General features: G+C 41.8%; 1 protein-coding gene across 3 annotated transcripts; it reads right to left on the bottom strand.

Annotated features, from left to right (window-relative positions):
* Nucleotides 1-2,872: 2,872 nt before the first annotated feature.
* On the bottom strand, nt 2,873-22,392 carry lov (BTB/POZ domain-containing jim lovell protein). 3 transcript variants are annotated; one of them, XM_031991350.2, is made up of 3 exons: nt 22,253-22,392; nt 11,830-12,190; nt 2,873-5,874 (listed from the first exon to the last, which is right to left on the bottom strand). In XM_031991350.2, the coding sequence occupies exons 2-3, from the start codon at nt 12,018-12,020 to the stop codon at nt 3,867-3,869; spliced, it is 2,199 nt and encodes a 732-aa protein (XP_031847210.1). In that variant the 5' UTR covers nt 12,021-12,190; nt 22,253-22,392; the 3' UTR covers nt 2,873-3,866. The 3 variants fall into 3 exon arrangements, with proteins under 3 accessions (XP_031847210.1, XP_031847209.1, XP_031847208.1); XM_031991349.2 differs by lacking the exon at nt 22,253-22,392 and adding an exon at nt 18,192-18,259; XM_031991348.2 differs by lacking the exon at nt 22,253-22,392 and adding an exon at nt 17,075-17,742.
* Between the last annotated feature and the right edge of the window lie 291 nt (nt 22,393-22,683).

Genomic DNA, 22,683 nt, shown 5'->3' with positions numbered 1-22,683 from the left:
ATACAATCATTGAAAATACACAGATGATTTTCTGAGAAATCATGAAACAAATTAATGCAGTACCTAGTCAGTTTGACTGTTCGGTAGCTCTAATGTTAAGGAAGGAAAGACAAATTATGTTCTCAGAGGTATCTGTTGTTCCAATCCTATAAATATCGAGTGCTTCTAAGACTATGATCCGAATTATCACTTTTATTCTAACATTTTCCAGAATTAAAGGTAGTTACAAAAAATATCAAAAGATTTAAATTATCGACGAATGGGATAACATATGCAACGAAGAAAGAATTTGAAACAATTTGGAAGAACTGAACGAAACTAGAAATTAGAAAGTCCTCTTAGAAGGATTAATATTGTAAGGCTGTATAAAGTTTGAATGGCAGTCATAACACATTAATTGATTATCGGAATATCGACAACTCTACTTTAGATTTGTTAAATATTTCGTAAAGAGCATAATTTAGTGAAATAGTGTTACGGGAACTATCATTGAAACAAATGTTGGCAGCAAACGTGTTAAATGAGTGAAAGCGCGAAAATCGTTGGCGAACGAACAAACGCGAATGCGCATGAAAGAAAAAAAAGCAAAGAAAGAAAGGAACAACCGATTCTCTTGAGTTCAAGCTTCCGATAAGATAAGGAGAGAAACTATTGTCAAATCGATATCGCGTAAGAAATCGAACGGGTAAAATAGATGCGCGATGACTATATTACAATCGTACGAATGTGATTTGCGCGAGACAGAACGCGCGGTACAACCCGTCGAAGCAGTTATAAACTCTTTTGAAACACCCTGTATATATATTATATATATAATATTAATAATCAATAATAATATCAGTTTGTATTGTACAGGCTATTTTTGGGGCTGAAAGCCTGTGGTCTCTCTAATATTTTACTTAAATCCCTCTCTCTCCCTTTCTCTCTCTCTTTCTCTCGTCGTACCCATACGCTTTCTCTCGTCATTACACTCTACTTAAGTTATTCTTCATTATTTTTTATTTGTTTGTTTCATTAATAATATATTTAAATTTCGCTCCCGCCTAGGTGCAGCAAGGTGTGACAAATAACGAAATTAATCACGTTTCCTGTCGTTTCCTCGCCACTCCTCTTCAGCTCTTATTATTTTCCCCTCCGAAATCGTCTTCCTTCACAATTTTTCCTTTCGCTTTTCTTTTTTTTATCATTTTTCTTAAGTTCTTTAACGAAATAATCATCGTAAATGTATTATAGTTTTACGTTAACCTCTCGCTCTCTCATTCTCTCACTCTCACTCTCACTCTTTCTCTCTTTCGCTCGCTCTCTCTCTCTCCCTCTCTCACTCACTCTCTCTCTCTCTCTCTCTCTCTCTCTCTCTCTCGCTCTCATCTCACGTTTACTCATTACTTTTACAGTTTAATATGTAGCATTTTTTTTCTCTCTTTATCTATCGTAGATTTGTCTGTGGCTATCCCTGATGTGTTAGTTACCCTGCGCTTCCGTCTGGTTGTCGAAATATTGTTTTGCGAAATTGTGGTCTACGATTAAAACTTCGTTTCGTCCCGTCTGTGTCTCAGTTACGAGTCCCACGTTTCTCCCTCTTTTCTTTCTACCGCCGTCAATCGAGTTGTCCTCTATCTCTCCCCTCCCTTCCGTTTCGAACACAATCCTTGATTACGTTCGGCAGAGATTCGTGTTCGTCCAGGCTCGTCGAGGTTTCATTAACGAATCGAACTGACGTTTCTCTTCCGGGAAAGAGTAGTCCTCTGCCACGCGTCGGGATACGGAGAGGAACGAAACTCATTCCTCGTCGAGTCGATCCGTTCCCCGCGCTGGTAACCCAAGGCCTGGTCGGCTCGGACCCCCCGTTCGAGTAGCACATCATCGCGTTACAAAAGAAGAACCAACGGAGCAACAAGTGTCAGCGAACAGGAGACGAAGCGTATGCGGTAACGATATCCCCGGGAACATTATTTACAGATCGAACGGTGGTCCGGGGTTACCGCGCGCGCCGATCCGCCGGAAGTAACGCGCGGCACCTCCGTGAACGGAAGGCGAACACCTCGGCGAGCCCCCAATCCCCCACCCACCCGCGACACCCTGCTGCCTGTCACCGCGAAACGCAAGCCCATCCCCCCCTCCCTCCCTGCCTACAGATCGTGTGCGAACGACGCGCGCCGCGAATCGGTTACGCGCGTTTTCTGGCGGGCGTTTTCAACCCGCTGCCGGGATCCAATCGGGCGACGCGAAACGGCTCGTGCGAAAGTGACGCGCTCGCTCGTGCGAAACACACGCGCGATTAATTCGCGGAAAACTGAGCGAGGTTCGTGTCTCGGTGGCGCGGTGAAACCTATAAAATAATAGTCAACTTGGAAGCTCGTTTGAACGCGTTCCGCGGAGGCAGCCGGGGGGATCGTCAGCCTGCTGGACGGTTCCGATCGGTCAACATCGGTTCCGGCGGCGTCGAGAACGGTGAACGGATTTGCACTGAACGGTAAACAGAGAATCGTGGGGGATGTCGGTCGGTGATATAGAAAGAACAATTGTACGGCTGTTGCATGATTGTCGAAGGTTGGTTAACAAATCCCGTCGAGCAGGGGTGCGCGCCGCCCTAGCTGCCTCGGAGCGCGCGTTTGGAACAGGTTAATCTTAATAGTCTGTATATATATTTAAATGCTATTGTTTCGAGTCTTGCGATTCTTACCTCATGCACATCATCACACGCCACGAGGATGTTCGAAGTAGAAAGCGCGTGTCTCTTGTTCTCTCTCTTTTCTCTCTCTCTCTCTCTCCCTCTCTCCCTTTCCCTATCGCGCGTCACTTTCACGGCGAGGAGGTCCGCGATTCCAAAGAGACCGGAGTTGCGAGCATTTCCCAGCGACTGCTGTTCCATACACAGGCATCCATCGTATTTAGTCAGCCGTTTTACAGTACTATTTGGTATAATCGCTCTTGTAGCAGGAACTATTTATAGTGATGATACGAGTGGTGTGTCTCGCCCGCCGGCGAAAGTCTCCGGCTCCGAAACGCCTCGTTGCGTCCTTGTTAGACGGAGCGGTGCGTGCCGCTTCTCCGTCACCTTTTAACACGTTTACACTGGGATCCGTGGATCGGACGGGGGTGAATGGGTAACTGGTCGGGCGGTTGAACGGTGGAGGAGGGGAGGAAGGAGAGATGGGAATGAGCACCAAAAAAGACACCGGCGATGATTCTTCTTCTTACCCCCTGTGCTGTCTGTCTCTCCGGCAGTGGGATGGGCAGGTGGGTGGTTGGATGAAGGGGGGCATAGGCCACTAATTTTAACCGAGAAGACGAAGAACCGGGTCGAGGGAAACGCGACGAGACGCTCGGTCCCGGCTCTCGGCAGAGAGAATCTCTCGCCGGCACGCTCGACTGGAGTCTGGCGTTGTTCAGCGATCGACGGACAAAGGGGGCGACGCGTCAGATATTTTTGCCAACGGTGGACAGACGGGCAAAGAACGGCGCCAAAAGAAACATAGAAAAGGTGGAGGTGAAACGTGGCGACAGTGCTGCGGCTTAAGCGTGGGATTTGAGCAGAGCGGAACGTCCGTCGAACTTTTACCCTGGGAGCTGTAATTGGTGATAGTCAGTCTTGTGAAAAAGAGAACAATCATCTCACGGAAAAATCGGGGCAATCTCGTGTCTCCGTGTCTGTGTGTGTACGTTTGTCGGCGTGTTTGTGTGTGAGTGTGTATCGTTCGCACGCGATCGCGCGAGTAAGAGTGTGTACCGCGTGTCGGGGGATCGTCAAACGGGATGGTTGGTTTCGCGATCGGACACCGACGTGTCCGTGGTCCTTCAACGAGGATAATAAATATTTACCGCGCGCGGTGCCTATGATCACGAGTAAACCGACGCTTCCTTTCCTAATCCGAACCGTTCTGCTGGAGTAGCGCGGGCGCCGACTGGGGCGGTTGCGGCTGCAGCGACTCGTGATGATGATGGTGATGATGATCGACCGGGGACGGCGTCCGACTGCTCCGCGCGGTGGACAGGTCACCGCCACCGCCTCCGCCGCCTCCTCCACCGGGATTCCCGGCCGGTTCGAAGGCCTTTTGCTCGCTCGGCGGTAGCAAGTGCACCATACTGACCGGCACTGGGAACGCGGCAGCCGCGAAGTCCGGAAAGAAACCCTGCGGCAGGTTGCCGCCGAGCAACGAGTGATGAGGGAACCCGGTGTCGTCGCCCGGATGTGGCGGCAGCCCGGACAGCGGATGCGCGATCTGCGTGGGCGGCTGGACGGTCTTCACGTTGTTGTTCAACGAGTTCATCACGACGTCGCCGGTCGTCGCACCCGTGCAATCCCTCCTGAGCTGCTCGAGCTTCAAGCTTTTACCGTACTTCCCTCTCACGTACATCAGAAGGCTGTTGTACGGGATGCCGAAGATCCTGCTCGCCTGCGACGTCGTCATCTTCTTGTTCCACACGTGCTGCAACGCTTCGGTCAGCTCTGCGTTCGTCCATGACCTAGGCGGTCCACCTCTGGGTGCACTGTGTTGACCTTTGGGTCTACCGACCGGTAGACCCCGGCTACCGTGATCGCCCCACCTGCGCGGTGCGTCGCCGTCGCCTCTGTGCTTCTTCGGCTTCTTGCCAGGGTGATGACTGCCTAGACCCGCTGCGCCGAACAGTCCGTGTAGCGTTTCCGGTTTAAAACTGTCGTGAAGATCCGCTAAAAGCGATCCCCTATCCAGCGCGCCCGCGTGAGGGAACAAACCACCGCCTAAAGATGCCACGCCGTCCAACGGGAACATCGACGCAACGGAGCTGCGCCGCGGTGTGAGCGGCGATTCCTGTTGTTGCTGTTGTTGTTGCTGTTGCTGTTGGGACTGCTGATATGGATGTGTCCTGTTCGGCCCGTGCGGACTGCCTTCTCGCGGATGGTGGCCCTGATGGTGCGGTGGCAGTTGACTCTGCGGATGATTCGGCAACCACTGGGCTGCTAGTTGGCCTAGACTCGTCAGGTACTCGCTGTGATGGTGCGGCGGTGTCAGCGACAACGCCGACATCGCCGGTAGGCCTGCTGCAGCCGCCGCCGCTGCTGCCGCCGCTGCAGACGGAATGTCTTGGAGGGAACCGTCTGGATGTAGCAGACTTGTCCCGGTTAACGGTGATCCTCTGGGACTACTAGCCGCTTCGCTGCTTTCCGCTTTCATATGATGTTGATCGGTGCCGATCGGCGACAGGGATCTCTTCATCGATAGGTTTTCCGCGATGTCCTCTTGTTGTTGCTGGTTCTGAGGGATCGTCGTTTGCTGATGGTGTTGCTGCTGTTGCAACTGTTGCTGGCTCCCGGTTAGGTTCAGACCGCTTGGAGGTGGACTTAGGCTAGCCGGCGGATGTGGTCGGCTTAGGTCTTGAGGTACCAGCTCACCTGATCTCCTTCGTGGACGAGCCTGCTTCCGTCGAGGTAGCAAAGGCGAGCCGCAACTCTCGCGCAGCTCACGCATCCCGAAGTTTAGGTGACTCATGTGTGGTAACCTATCGCGGTGATCCCTGGCCGGGTGAAAGATGGTCGGTGTACTGGTTGCCATCGGTTCTCTTGTGGACGGCGGCGCGGTGCTCTCCGACGCGTTGTCGTCCTCCTCTGGCGTGCTGTGCCTGGCGCCTTCGGGCGTCGACGGCTCGCCCAGGAGAAGATCCGCGGTCGGCGTCTCGGGCGGAGATGCGGGCCTCGGTTCCGACGATGCCAGCCCCCTCACCTGCAAACTCTCCGCGGCCCGCATCAGGCCTGGCAGCTCTTCGCGGCCGACCCTCACTTCGCCACGGTACATGAAGTCGATTAGCGCCGCCACTTCGTGGCCCGGGAAGTCCTTCAGCACGATCACCGGGTGCTTGCACGGGTGTTCCGCGAATATTCTCTCGAAGAACGGACTGTAAACGAGAACACACGTTCGCATTATTGCAGGAATTTTATATCCGTGGAGAGGATCAGCGATGGTTGGGTTCGTGGGGAATCGCTTTGATTAAAAAGTTCGAGAAGGTTAGATTGGTTTTGATACTTTATATATACTGGGAACTTCGAAAATATATTGCCAGGTTTTGACAAGGAATTATTAGCTTGAATTAATGATTTATTACTTTAATACTCAGAACACCACCGATATATGACGTGTTTGTGGCAATTATTAAACCAGTTTTTGCGAAAATCTGACGTCTGGTTGATTGCTATCAGTGTTATCAAGCTGTTACCAGTTTTTATATTGAATAAAAGTGGATCCAAACTGGATTAATTTGAAAAATTAAATACCTTACAAAACGAAGCTGACAAGTATTCTAAAAAAACTTCAAGAAAAGGTTAAGCTTTCCTACACTCCGCCCATAGGGGGTTGCGGAGACCTAAGAGCCTTTCTCGCTTCTGCTCCAGTCTTTCACGATTTGTATATATACCATCCATAAACCTTCAACACTCGTGCTCGCGTCTAAGACACGGGTCTACCAGGAAGCCCCTTACTGACTACTCCACTGGTAGATCCCGGACAAAACGCTCTCTCCCTCTCCTCCTAACCCTTAGAATTCCTTCCTCCTTTAACAACATCACAGGCCGCTTCAGATTGAAAAAGTAAAAACAATCTGCGTAACACGATTCTAACAGCATTATTGTCATTTATAATTAAGCATGTATAAAACTGATTTATAATTCTAAAAGTAAAAAATCCTTGTGTGTAACCTCATATATTTATTGACCTTAAGTAATAACCCCTTAATACTGTTGTTACCACCACCTATTTCATAAACAATCATCCTCATAGCGACGTTTTATCAAACGCAATATATCTTCGCCACAAAACATATCGCAAACGTAAGAATAATTTCCCATATCCTGAATTAACCCTACGCGTTACGGCACCCAATAAAAAACCCTCACTAAATGAATCCGACTTTCCTTACGCAGAATGCGAGATCGTGATCACGAGAAACACGTGACGCCAGCAGCGAAACGTGTTAAATTCGTCTCAGTAAATATTCATAACCGTATCAGTTACGTCTTACGGAAGGAAAAAGAAAGGAAGCCTAAGTGCGGTAAAGCCAAGTATGCATGTACGCGTCGCGTACTATCGTTGCCCGCTAACCCTTCCAGCTCTTTTACTTCTTATAAGACAATTATGCTTGATTTACTCCGCTATTATCAGACACGCAACCCTTACTTACTGCGAGAGCCGACTATACACATAATCTTTACGATGCTTAAAAGAGTTCGGATGTCGTACAAACTACACGTGTATCTACAGTGTTTTAAACTCTCTCGAAAGCCGCGGAGCAATTTTTCTTTCAACGTCACTGCAACGGTCCGCCTCGATTCTCGGCGTGCACAGCGAACAAGATTTGATTCGCGGCCGTTTTGCCGTCACTGTTGAAGGGACCGGAAATAGTCTAAGCTAGAACACGGACAGAAGAGGTGTTCATTTGTCCACGATCTACGTTCTTCATGTAGTTTGGCCAAAGGGAGTAGCAGCGTGCTTTACTAACGGAAACCGCGGACAAAAACCTGCAGCAAAACTTAACGTCTCCTTACGGATCGACGGATTGCAAGTTCTATCAAGAACAAGACTTTTGCTCGTTGCTGCTTTCATGTCATGCGTTTCGCTTGACAAGAACGACAGCATTACCGTTGGATTTGATAGAATCAACATGCAAGTTGTGAACAAATATCGTGTAGGTTAGGTAGGAGTGTTATTTTTCTGTGAGAGAAGTTAATTTTAATATTCTGGCGGCCTTTGTTACGTTAACGTCGTTGTTGTTAGCTAGCTGGTATCACGGAATGATTTCTCAGTATTCAGATTTTACATAGTGTTGTAAAATATGAATTTCCAATTAGAATTTAATAAATATTGCATCTTACAGCTGAAGTTAAGATGGTTCTACTAGTTTATAAAATATAAGTGCGTTTGCGTCTAGAGAAACGCATATGAGATTCTTCAGAAAATATCGATGGCTAATAATATATTTTATAATAAGGCTTTTAATGAATTTAGAATGTTAAAATGATCAAAGGTTCTATAGAATTCTTTTCTATATATTGACGAATATTGATCAGTGAGTAATTTGCATTATAGTTTACACAATTAAATGTGGAATTAAACAAAAGTTTTCAACGATATCGTCGGGTGAAATACTTTAATGGGAAATTAAAGATAATTATATTTCAAAATACTGCTGTGAATAATTATTTGAAAGTAGAAATGGTCGACCTTCACCTGGAAGATACAAGATGTAGAATTGGCGATACAAACGGAAAAAGGATACATTTACATGGAAAAGCAGGTTAAAAGTGTGATAAGTGCGATAAGTAGAAACCGCGAGCAATGACCAGACACAGCCCGTCATACTTTATTCTACAGTTTTACCTATACCTAGTTGATATTATAACTCGATTTTTTCGAAAGCAGTTCCATTTATGTTTCAATATTATATATATTCTTTCGTATCTTTAATTAAAATAAGATATTAGAGAAATTAATCAACATAAACTTGACCCAGCTACATAGGTCATAGTATTGTTTTAGCTTATTCCACAATATTAATTATTCTAAACATTTCGGATAGCTGTAATGACACAAAAGACAATTTTAAATGAAATGTTTAAGTCACGATCATACTTTTGGAGATTTCAGAATGGTCATTGTTTTTAAACAGAACCATATATTTTGAGCAAAACAAAAATATATTTAAAATAAAGTTGAATAACCATCACCTCATGACACTCTATATTACTTTTTGCTGTTTGAATTTTTAATAATAGTAATTTTTATATTACTGTACTGTGGACGTTACTTTAAACGCAAAGTTCAGGAAAGTGAAGTTAGAAAGAATTTTAATTGCCATAGTAATTACTTTGATACTTAAAAAGTAACCAAAGACTATATAAACTTTACAGCTTATTATTTTTTTTAAGTTTTGTGAAGATCATAACGAAACTCTTGATCAATATTGAAGCGTAGAAGAAAAGAATATGCTTTTAGCATACTATTAATAAACATAAGATGAGAAAGCAAAATCGTAGTAAATGATTTCAAAGTCTTTAGAACGATTCAGCTAATTACGGTATGAATAACAAAATATGAAACAATGAAAAAAGTAACATTCCGCTTTAAACGAATAATCGTAAATGTTGTGATCGATGCACCGAAAAGTTGTGACAAAATCATAAAAAAGTAATAACATAGTAAAATTTGTCTTGCATTGAATTGTAGATCGAGTCCATAAACAAAGCCCTAATATCATAAAGTAAAAGCTAGTATCTGCGCCGAAACTTTCAAAACAGAACAAAGTTGCTGGATTTGATTACGCACGGAGAAACATGCATCGAGATTGAATTGCATCGTAAGTTAACTTTAACCATAGAAGTATTTTCTGAATTTTAGATAACTTGAGTTTCCTCAGAAGAAATTTCTGTGATAAAAATGATGGATAGTGCATAGTCCTTTACCGTTTCATATTTTATTTACTATTACACTCTCTACAAGTTACATGAGACTTAAATGAAACTCCCCTAAAGTTTATGATTCGCTAATGAACTCCAAATATTTTTACGCACAAAAAAATTCATAGAAACATTAACGAAAATTTGAATAAACAGAAAATTTGTTTCTTCAGCCATGATTTCTACCAGGTTCAAGGAACATATTTGGTTTAAACATTATTAAGAATTTCATTATACCGTGTATTAGATAATCACGAATGATATAAATGCATAGAATCTGTAATCTATTTATCATATGCTCTCAGCTTGTGTACTTGATGTTTTTGCATTTTAATTCAAGTCTCCGAGATATTGGAAAATATGGCTGATGCTAAAATTATATAACTCACTGTAGTTGCAGCGAGGAGGAGCATGGTAAAACGGGTAAGCTGAGGGGCAACGCAAACAAAATTAAATATATTCATCAAGTGACATGCATTAAAGCATTTCTGGAGTCACCGTGTATTCACCTTCCACATTTCAGCGATAAAATTTAGGTCACGAGAATTAAAAACTTGAAATAAATTATGTTTCGTGAATAGTAATCTTGTTCATCTCACCCCCATGTGGGATAAAATGCAATTGCTAAGATAAAGTACTCAGGAATAAGATAAGATTCGCGTCATATTGTCACAATTTACAAATCAATGCAAAAGATTTATGCTCAAAGCTGTACACCATTTGATATAAAAGGTGTTTGCGAAATTGTAAAATAATTAGGAAGAGAACAATTTATATAAAAAGATATTATCAACAAGTTATTATTATACTCTAATTTTCAAGTATTAATGTTTATCTATTATATAAACAATAAATTAAATATTATTCTTATTAAAAAACATGGTAATCATTTAGAAAAAAAGCCCTCCTTGGTAATTTCGATGACATTGAAATGTTCCAGTGGCACTTGTTTCTGTATTAACAAATATAAGTACAAAACTAAATCAGCCCCAATTTAACTTAAAATTATGTATATCTATTGTATATCATTCTGAATTGTGTCAAAAATGGAAAATATTTCTGTCATTACGTCAAGGAAGGCAGTCATACGCTCATTGGAATCATGTTGTCGTTTGAAGATAAACTCTGCTCTATGTCTCATAATAATGTGACGTACGAGTTCCATAACGAGGAATATTAGTTCTCGTGTCTCTCCACGCACGCTCTACATTCTGTTTGTGTGCTGCTGTGGATTGACAAAATTCATTTTATGATTAACAGCTAAGTGCTTATATTGCAATATTTTCAAATGGTTCAATACATAGCTGTTTGTTGGCCTTTTCGTACCTACAGATATTCGTTACCTAGTAGCTAGTCTGCCTTTATTAACTCCTTGCACACGAAGATTTTCTAGAATATCAAAAATTTCTCTCGCGGAAAGCTATATTCTATATCGAAATCTTAAATAATAGGAAATAAAAGAACTATTTATTTAACTATGCAAATTACTTGTTTGCAGCCTTTGATTCCAAATATCAAAGCCTGAAGTCTTCAGTGTGACGACATTCGTCCTTAAAGGGTTAAACTTCTCTTTTCTTATTTCAGCTCCATCAGTTTCAACTATTGTATTTTCTTATTTTAGTTTCATCAATTTTAACTATTACATTTTCTCCGCTTATCTGAACAGAGTATTTTTTAATCCATAATATGCATAATTTATGACCGAAACTGACACGATCGACAACTGCGGTTGACGAAATGGATAACTTGTTATTTAACATTATATCATACACGATAAAGCGACATACAGTGTGCAGGGATAAATTGACATTATCGAACCACAATTTACGAAAAGAACTAATTTTAAAATCGCACTGCCGTTTAATACGTTTTTTCTTTCCATTTTTTTCGTATTATATATCACGACATCCAAGCATTCACCGAACAAACGTTACCCTATATTTTCAACTTATTTCATCACGTAGATTCACTCCCATTTCCCTTCTACTATGATTAGAGTGTCACTTTCTTTCCCGCCAATCACTATGACGCGAGCACTAACTAAACCATATACTCCATCCCCAACAAACAGACTTGTCCGTTGTAAGTCTGCACGGGTAGTATGAAAAACGTATTCGATACGTCACTGAAAAGATTAACTTGTAAATCTGTATAAAAAAAAACGTATCATCCAAACTCTAGCTGTGACAACGTTTAAGTACAAATCCCCAGTTTCTAACCAACAGTTGTGCCATTTTTGCATGGGTAGCGTCTAAAGTGTACACAGGTAAATCCGTTGGTTCAGGCGAAGGGAACTATGAAAGAAGGAAAAGGAACGAAGAAAAAAGCGTAACATCGGTTGAACATCCCGAGAACAGAGAAGGAGACAAGGAAAACAAGAAAACAGCATGAAAACGTTTCACTACCTGCAGGCACTAAGGACAACCTTGTGCGCCCTGAGGCTGGTCTCGGCGCAGACCAGGGTCACGTCGACGAGTATCTCGGCGTGCAGCAACGCCTCGAACGCCTGTAGTATGTGGGTCTGATGATTGTTCCATCGTAGGGAGTAGTGCGACTGCAAAGCCATCCCATCGGGACTGTCCGCGGCGCTCGACATTTTTTCACCGCCGCTCGTGCCGTTAGCGGAGCCACCTTGCTCCGCCGAGTGCTCCTTCGTACCTCGAGGTTTTGCGGTCGTCTGTCTTTTCCATGCACACACGCGACCGGCCACGCACGTACCGCGAAGGATGCCACCCCTTCGATAATATCTTGAACGGCGCTGTCCTCCTGAAACCCAATCAAATTCGACCGTGAATCGACCTGCCAGTTTTATCAACGACTTCCCGGTACGAAGAGCGAGATTGATGGTGAACTGATGTTGTTTTGTTGTTGAATACATTCGGTATTCATGAAAAATACGCTTCATCAAAGTAGGCAAATCTCAATTTTTTATTGCAGCAGTTGACTGTAGTTTTCTGGGCGATATTATAATATGTAAAGCGATAATGCAGTTATCAGTGTGATACTGTAGTTCTTAACGCGATACTATAGTTTTCAAGGTGGTATTAGAGTTTCCAAAGGAATACTATAGTTTCTAAAGCGACACTATAGTTCTTAACGCGATGCTATAGTTTTGAAGGAGGTATTAGAGTTTTCGAAGGAATACTATAGTTTCTAAAGTGACACTATAGTTCTTAACGCGATACTATAATTTTCACGGTAACACTATAGTTTTCAAAGCGACACTATAGTTCCTAAGACAATATTTTAGTTCTTAATGCGATACTATAGTTTCCAAAGCAATACCACAGTTTTCAAAGATGATCGCAGGGTTCGTACCTAACAACTATAGTTCCCACCCCGTGCCGAATGTACTAAACAGTAATTAAATTTCTGTCTATACAAAGTACAAAAAATCAAGGGTGAAACTACTGCCGAAAGTAGAGTTACTTTAATTGTACTGTTATGATTTACAGCTCCTTGTCGTATGTAGTAATATTGAGTGAAAGTGGTGAAGGTTTCGAACTAGATTTAGGTAATTTTTCGCAGTCGAAATGTAGTATTTTTTTTTGTTTTCTCAGTATTTGATGTTTGGAGGAAATGAAAACTTGCGGAGGAAGTAGGATTTTTTTTTCTTCAAGTAAATGTAGAGCACGGCAGTAAAGGAAATCGTAAGGCGAAGACTTAACCTGATAACCGGCTCATTGTTTAAACATTAACCACAATTCAAGACGAAACTTACTGTGACGTAACTTCCTATATCATATTACATTACACAATTAACTAATAAAATGACTTTTTCGTTTAGTGAATAAATATAAAAATAATTATCGTTTCTTGACGTTCTACCAGCGAGAAACATAAGTGTAGTGCGCTTTACATTAATACTTGCATTACGAAGTTTAGAAAATACAAGAACTGTGTACAGCAGATGGAAAAAGAATTCTTCGATAGGCAAAATCGAAGATGATTGACGAGTTAATTCATTAATCCCGATTAACAGGTTAAACAATCTATCCAAATACGGTAACGTGAAGTTCCCTTGACACTTATAATTGTAAGGATATTTTTTCTTGTATATTTAGTGAAAAATATTATTTGTAGAAAATCATTTATAGTAAATAATCTATGGAAAACCTTTAGTTGAGGTTTTTTCGAAGAATATCTTGTCCTGTAATTTAAAAAATCTTCAATTTCGGACACTATTTCTATCGCTATTCATAACTTATCATGTCAATCAGATTTAACAGCGATTGATCGTTTGGAATACTGTGTTCATGACGAATGGGGGTGTTAGCTTGAGCGGCGCACCGAGTACGCTTACAACGTAGACAGCGAAGAAACTTGTGTGATAAATAATAAGTTGTACAAATTAGTGTTTATTTTTACTTATTACATGAGCCGTTTAATACGGTTAATTGTAATTCGTTTTGATTGCAACATCAACAACTTCAGATTTTATAATTTCGTTCAGTTCAATTGAAAATATTTATTTCGCGGTTGGAGATTCAAATTGGTGCAGAGGAAACATACGAATTGTAGCTATTGCTGTTAACTATCAACAAAAGAGATCTCTAATTTTATGTTTTAGAAGTTTAAAATATAGGGAAATTTCTTCGAAACTATTACAGTAATGTACGTTACGCTGTGTACCTGATCGAAAGGGGTTAAAAAGGTAACAACGAATGTTCGAGATGAAAATGACAAGTTTTCGAAGTTGTGGAATAGTGCGGAATTTCGCGAGTGATCACAGAACTTCAGAGTTTGTGAGATTTCCTGATAAGTTATAATGCAAGTTTTAGGAATCAGGCGTGTCAATCAATTTTTATTCACTCCTTTAACAAGGGAATGAGATTGAAGTTTCAAATGTCTTATATACATATAAATGACGCAGCAGATTGAAGAACAGCGGTGTATGTTACTGTCACAAATTGGTTCCTGATTTTTGTAAAAGTGATTGTTACATTTGTATTTGTAGAATTGCATTTCTGTATATTTCACACAGTTATGTTTAGAATTGTTTCACCACATAAATTAGGTACATGTGAAAACTATTTTTCTTTTAGTATAATAAAGCGAATAATTATACAATGAAGCAGGAATATTTCGGACGAGTAATTAAAACTCTGCAATTTTGCGTATAATATGTTATAAAATTTTCATCGTTTTTTCGGAATTTGTGAGAATCGTAATACATGGCTGAAAATTAACTTATCCAACTTGGTAACTGGCAACTAGACGGAACGAAATGTTAATACAATACCTCAAAATTTAATTTAGGAGAATTAAAAAAGTATGTCTCTAAAAGTTTTGCGCGATGTAACAATGATGAAACTGTTTCGTTTGTTTTCGAAGATCTAATTATTGGTTACGGTTTGAATTTGCTTAAATAGAAAGACTTTACTTAATAATATTATCGTTTGTGCCCGTTGAATACTTTAAATACAAGATACTTGTTGAACTTTTAGTGTAGAATTTAGAGTATATTTTACATTTTTCATTGTTTATGTTTACTACATTTTACACGCATTTTAAGTACGTAGACGCAATGTAAGTTGTTCGAATTTTATGAAGTTACAAAAAATATTCTTAAAAAGATTACATACAGAAGAAACATTTGATAAGAAGTTAACGCTGTCATTGAATATGCATAACATAAGACGGAAGTTGAAATTTATTTTAGTTTAATGTATCGCCTGAACTGTCATAAAAGTGGTAGTTATAAGATTTATTATCGTAAAGATAATAACAAAAACGAATCTCAAACGTACTACGATCACGACATTTAAAAGCAAAGAATATTAATTTACATTCATTGATTGCTTTTGCAATCAATCAATATTACTTTTAGAAACATTAAACCATAGAATAGATTGTGTAAAATTACTTAAAATACAAATTAGACAAACATTCCTGACTATTAAAACCGCAGTTATCGAAAACGTTGCAGCGAACCATATTTAAAGTAATCCTAGTTTCTCTAACATTTCTATTCACTACACTAGAATTTCCGTGTCTTTCTTCTTCCCAATATTCTCTAAACAGGTTCACGAATAAGTAACCATAACAAGTCAATTCCTTATCAAACGAGATCGCACATGAAATCGACCGTTTTCATTGAAACACAAAAATCCAGAAACTTCGTCGTAAAAATAGCAACTCAATCTTTAATAAATTATTACAATTTTCATCAGAGAACGTATCAATGCATTCAGATGATTCGCGAGACGCGCGAAAACTTTCTCGTTCGCCGCGTGCCTTGCCGATGTTTACGATTTAAGCCGACAGTCCTTTCGAACACGTTGTGCGTCTTCCTTGCCGATTCGTCGATAAAACTCGACTCGTAATTCAATTTTTTACAGTTTAACTATCGTGCTTCGAGGTGATGCAACAATGAATCGAACGAAACTCGATCTGTCACGAATATTCGTGATTCGCGGCGTGAAACCGGGTCGAATGTAAGAAGATGACCACGGAAAAAGTCGCTGAACCGCGCGACGTCCGCGGAACCGGCGAAAAACAGGCGACGTCTAATTTTCGACCCGCGAAATTATTCACAGACTCGAGCTGCAACTTCCAGGAGACGGAAAATCACGGGTAAAATGAAAAAAGAGACTGTTCGGGGTTCGTTTGGCGAGGGTCGAGCGGATCCTCAGGCTTCCCGGCACCGTGATACGTCACTGTGCGCCCGTCGAAAACTCGTCGCAACTTTGTTGTTGAACTCGCACGTGTTCGGGCGGGGAGAAAAAAAAGATTACGAATTTATATCGAGCAGTACACACTCTCGATGTTGATCGTCTTTCGTAGTGTTTCCACGGTCAGAATCGTTTGTGATTCGAGTGCGACGACACACGTTAACATGTTGACTGCCACGAGAATTTTTAGCGTACGGAAATTATTTATTTCTTCATAACGAAGGCGAATGGTATTAGAATCAATTATTAATGATTCGGAGTTACGGCTCTTAAGTTACATTATTATTTAGTTATCTAACGAAATATTTTGATTTGGCACTAGTTCTGACCTTATGATTGTTTTCAAGCAATTTTGAAATGTAACGCATTAATGTATCGTGAATTGGACGTTTTGTTGCCAGTTCTATTCAGATTACAATTTTAAGCGATTAGAATTGTATTTACGTTAAAGTTTGAGAAGTTACTCCGGATTTATCTAAAGCTAAACATTGTTACGTCAAATGCTGAACTTCAAGAAATATTTTAGAATTACATTCGCCTTCAAGACACATATTACCTATCGTAAGAAATTTTCCAAATCTTACACGTGAAATATTTCCGTTTGAAGAGGATTGGCATTGAATTTTCGGAACACGCTGATTTGGCGGTTCAAAGGTTTCATGCTGGGGATTTCAAACATCGTTAACTTTGTTTCTTGGTAATCCATATTAACTTTGATTGTTGCAATGGCACGTATAATGGCTACAAGATACACCTATTTCTCCAGAAACGATACGATAACATTAATATCAGATATGCGCAAATGATGAAAAGTTTCTTTACGCTTCAACTCGATTAATCTAACCGAGTAAATTAATGAACATCAAGATTCATCGTCTCAAACATGTCCTGGACAGGTGACATCCGTCACTCGCGTTACGTACGGTGTCCAAACGCAAAGTATTTCCGCTGATTTCTTAATGTATAAAATACGAACCAAGAACCCGCAGATGGTTCCACATCGTCGTGATTTGTTACCGTTTCCCAATCTCGATAGAACCGTGCGAAGACACGCCACAAGTGCCGGCGAACCAATGGTCCCGGCTACGATAACGGTTACATTAACAAACGATCACATTTGCTTCACAATCGAGTACCAGCTTAATCGTAAACAGCAGCACACAATCCATTTCTCACAAACGGAACTACCAGCCAACCGACGATGTAAACCGGCGAAAACACACATGGCACTTATAGTCCCAGAGGATACATCGTTTATCGAAACAACGATCGTTCGAAACTCGCGATCACTTGATTCGAGGCTCTTCGCGCACTGTCCTCGTAGTAGTACATATTCAACCGGCGAAACAGACGTGAAGGAAGAGAGAGGGAAACAGGGGGGCGCAAAGAGACTGGAAACATCCGTACCCCATGGAAGTTGACATACACATCGGTCGAACGCGGAAACGCGTGACTGGAGCGCGGATGGTACCGTTGGCGGGAAAGCTGAGCGCGGCCGGCGGACCGCGTGGCGGCTGCCGTGTGTAGCGGTGTGTATGTTAAGGGGAAGAGAAGACGTCCGTGAAGGATAGAAAGGGAGAGGGAGAGAGATCGAGAGCGAGAGAGAGAGGGAGATAGAGAAGAATGCGCGCGCGAGAAAGACAGACAGCTAGAGAGAGACAGAGGATAAGAGGAACGTGGCGCCCCTAAACGATCAGCTGATTCCTCACTGTCACCCACCGTCTTCCCGATAAAAGCACAAACGTGTTCCACAGCGGAATACCGTATCGGCCCGCGATTCCCAAGACACCCTCGCGTTTGCCATGTGCATCACTGTGTACGTAGTATCCCGATCACTTTTGGTACCGGTTCCTCGGTTGCTCGCGTTGTTCGGTGTAGCACTTTCAACACGATCATCATCCGAATAATCTTCGATCGGGGATCCAGGAGAAAACGAAACCGAGAAGGGAGGAAAACGCCGGAGGACGAACAGGGGGTGAGAAATAAATGACGAAAACCATGCGCGGTCGGGTAAGAGGGTACCAAGCGTTCACCACTGGAAGAAAATCGAAAAGAACAGGGGATGTTCGACGAAAAAAGGCGACAAAACTGACCGTATCGTGTAGATTGCGTGTGCGGCACAGCGGCGTCGGCGACGGCCGGTGAGTGAATGCGCCGTGACGTTAGGCGCCCCTCCTAAGATCCCCGCCCCTCTCGCTCCTTAAACTTCTCCCTCCCACACTGGGGCGACGTCGTCTCTTTTCCCTGTACGATACACGCCACTCACTTGCTCGCGCACTAACTAACCGACCGACCTCTCCCTCCCCTCCTAGCCGGCCGCCTCCCCCTTTCTTCCACCTATACGTCTCTCTCTCCGCGGCAACCCCCTCCCCCGCCGCGACCACCACCGCCGCCGCCGATGCCGGCTCGGGGCGTCCTCCCTGCCGCGCCGGCTTCTCCTCTTCGTCACTTTACCGCCCCGCGCGCACTGAGACCCTACCACCACCTCTCGCCACCTCTGGCGTGTGTCCTGCCGCTCCGACATTCGCGGACCGCCAACTACCCCTTTCCTTCCTTTCTACTTCAAGGGAAACCTACTGTTCCACGAGAGACGCGGTCCTTCTTGTTGCCCTAACTCGCGTTTCCTACCCCCGAACCGTTCCCTCGTGCCCCGACGGCTCGCTCGCTCGCTTGCTCTCGCCCCCGCCTCGACAACCCCTCTCGCACACCGTCACGAATCCACGCGCTTATCCGGCAACCGATGTAACCGATAAGAAACATGCACTCACGGAAAGCGGGGGTGGAATCCACGTGTGGATTGTTCCGATGCTCTCGATAGGATTACATTCAGTTCCACTTTTTTTTTTGGATGGTACGACTACCGGTCGAAGCGACTGACTTTAGGTTTGATTCAGAATCCGCGGGAATGCAGGTGTTTATATTCGATATTATTTCAACACTTGATACTTTTGGTTGTATGTCGCAATAAATGCCCCGGAGGAATTGGAACAAATGTATTTTCATTGATTTTTATATGTCATGCACAGGTTGTTCTTAATATTCAATGGTTTTAGTATTAATTCTGTTTTGTCAATTCTCTTCGAATGCGATTGGAGTGTTAACGTATATTTTTCTTAGCGATCGCCTTTGAGACCTGCTGTTTCCGGTCAGATTTGATCCGATCGTTTTATTCGATTTTATTTACCGTCGCTGCGGTTCGGTGAACGAGGGATTCTCTTGAAAGACCCAGAAGGGTGATAGTAGAATTCGTCTCGGAGCCGGGAAGAATGAAGTTCGGCGGTCGATCACTGACCGGGAAGATAAATACGAGGCCGAGGAACCGGCGAGATTTCGAGGAAGATGAGGAGTCAAGGCCGCCGACGGAGGTGGCACTGAGAGGGTGAAATTCCAAGTTCAGGACCGTTCGGTGGATCTCGAATCGCGACGGGGCACCATAGGGTAGTAGGAACTGCAGATAGTTTCTCTCCGTCCCGGTTTCACACACACATACACGTACAGATACCCTCACACTGCCTCAGCCTCTTATGCTACTGTGTTCGCGCGCGATTGTGTCGCGCCACCCTCGAATACCCTTACGTAGACTTCGCGACGCGATAAACTCGCAAGGCTGAAAGTCTCGAGGCCGTCAACCGGACTCACGTGAATATTAAGCGTCACGTGTCCACGATTATGCGCCACGGAATGATTACGGTTAATCGAGAGATCGTTTGCCTGCACCTTGCATTAAGTAATTTTTATATGGAATTATGAATTTAAGACGATGCTTGTGTGCTTAAGCGCAGTACATGGAATTTACCTTGCACGTGAGAATTAGTTTTATTTGTTCTTCTGCTAGGCTTTTTAAAATTGCTGGTTTGGTTTCTGCGTTGGTTATGTTCGGAAATATTGTTGTAAATGTTGATTAAATTTTTATGTCTTTGTTGATGGGACTATTTTCCTTGTTTTTATTCTGTGGTCAGAAAAAAACGCACACGAAAAATGATCAATGCAAAAATTTATTAAATTATTGCAGAAGAATTGGGAAGAGAGGATGTTTTAAGAAATATAAATAATTTATAGAATGATAGGGAATGAAAATTATTTAACATCGCTTTATAATTGTATAATACACTGCATATGTGCGGATTGTGGACTGCACGTATTTTACGCTGTGCGCTTTTCTCTTGTGCGGTTTTGTACACGTGCGCATTTTTCTGTGCGCCTTCTTCGTGTGCACTTTTTTCATGTAACTTTTTTATTCATTTGATTTTGGACAGAACTTTAAGCTTGTTAGGAACTACAAGAAGTAACGTCTGCTGATTTTAATGTAACTGATAGGAAATCGTTATAAATATGGAGGTCTATTTTCATTTCTCGAGCGTCATTTATAGGTATCGAAGGAGTGAAAACAATCCTCAATATTGGAGAAAAACATACTTCGTGTGATATTTTAGACATAGCTGAAAATAGAAGAATGCTGTAAATGCCACATTTAATCCACTAAATTTATTAAATTCGATCTTAACCTATTTTTCTGTATATCAGCGTTTAAAAGCTATGTGCATTCATAAATAGTGCGGGCTTACTAGAATTTTAACTTTTGCGTTACAAAAATAATCAATATAATTGAACTTTTCTTGCATTTCTGCAAAATGAAGTTTGTAAGCGCATAGAATCACACCGATAATACATTTCTATTATAATTTAACTAATTATATAAGGGTAAATTATAATAGAAATATATTATCCATTTGTTTCTATGCGCTTATAAACTTCATTTTGTAGAAATACGAGAACAATTCAATTATTGAAATAATTAATTAGGATAAGTTTTAACTTAGGTAATTTAAACTGAAAGACATATATAAGATTTGTATTAAAACAGTATGTACGACATATTGTTGTAACAACTACTTTCCATGAATGTTTCATCAAAATGGACATATACCCTTGCAATATACAGAGAGATGTTCTATCCGCTAAATATTAAAAATGCGAGCATGAATTCATCAGACGTAGAGGAAAATTATTTGTCAATGTAAATAGTGAAACTTTTTAGTATCGTTTATGTAACTATGAAATAGTATTATTAGAAGATCTGTATGCATATTCAAAGTACCATTGCATCTTTTTAATGGTCTCAGTATAAATTATATGAAATATATATGTTAACTTTTGTTTTATTCCAAATACGATTTTTAAACATCTAATAGCCTCTCAAATTACCTGCAAATAAATTGCGGTTTTCAATAATTTAATAGTTTAACCCTCCATATTATGAATATTTAATTCAAGCTCTTGAAAGCAATATTAAACGACAGTTTAGATTATATGATTATTATATTCGTAGCAAATACGTAAATGTATTTAGTCGTTTTATGATACAGATGCATTAGTATTGAATTAATAAACAAAGAATGCATGTCTTGAGTCGATAGGTTGCTGTTAATGATACTAAATGCAATTTATGCGGAGCAAAATTGAAATTATGGTACCCTCCAGAAGTAAATGTCGGAAATCATTTATTACTTATTCTTTCATTACTTTGAACATTTAAAAAGAAAAGAATGCATATATAATTTCCTTCTTTTCAAAACTGTAACACTGTTTCTAACGATATTATAGTATAGTTAGAAATTTACTAATTACAAAACCACATACTCTTGTGGCCTCATGTTAATAAAATTGGGAAGCTCGATTAAAGAATTTCTTCCAATCAATATTACAAACTTAACATTCTAAATATTACATATACAACCTGCAATGTATTTCCTCCAATATAACACAGTTCGACCTGTTCTCTGTCACGAAGATTTTCAAACATCCTCAGAATATCACGAGTAACAAAAATCATCTAACTTTCAATGAAATATCACAACCACCGCTTGTTTCTTCAAGTGCCGAATATTAACATGAAATTAATGAAAATTATCCACCACAGTAAAGAAACGGTCGCGTCATGATAATCCCAATTTCCTTTGACATATCGCCCAGAAACGTTTCCCCGTGCACCTTAAAATCTACGAGAAACAGAACACCCTCGGTTCGAAAGTTCCTGGTGTCAACCGTACACAAAAAGAGAAGCAAAGCACATGGGTCAAACTCAATTTTCATATCACCATATCCTCGCGTGCGCCGAAGAACACCGCATAATTCAGAACATACAGATACGTACCGTCGATTAAAACAATGTGAAGCGGTCCGGTCCCGCGACGCGCGTCAGTCCCGCGCGCCAGCCACACTATCCCGAAAATCCCGCTTCAACACAAAACACCACTGTCATCCGTCCCCGCGCACATACAACTGGAACATAAGCAATGCTCAAGCCCCATTTGAACGGTCGCGAGGCCACCGAACATATTCCACAATAGCACACCGCGTGTGCCCGTTGATCCGCGAGTTCCCCGCGAACTCGTGCGGCCGGGGGTTGTCCGATCGCAGCGTCCTCGCGTGCACACGTGGACCCGTGCAGTAACAGCTGTTAGGGGTGGTGGTCCCGGGATCACAACAAACGTTCCGCGCGGCGGGCACCGAATCACCGTTTCCCCGGCACTCGAGCGTAGGTAGCACCGTCCTGATCGATCATCGACCGGTAGTGGCCGGTTG

This window comes from Nomia melanderi, chromosome 6, assembly GCF_051020985.1.
Source record: "Nomia melanderi isolate GNS246 chromosome 6, iyNomMela1, whole genome shotgun sequence".
NCBI lineage: Eukaryota > Metazoa > Arthropoda > Insecta > Hymenoptera > Halictidae > Nomia > Nomia melanderi.
Note: the sequence above shows the minus strand (reverse complement) of the source record. Positions and strands in the feature narration are given on the sequence as shown.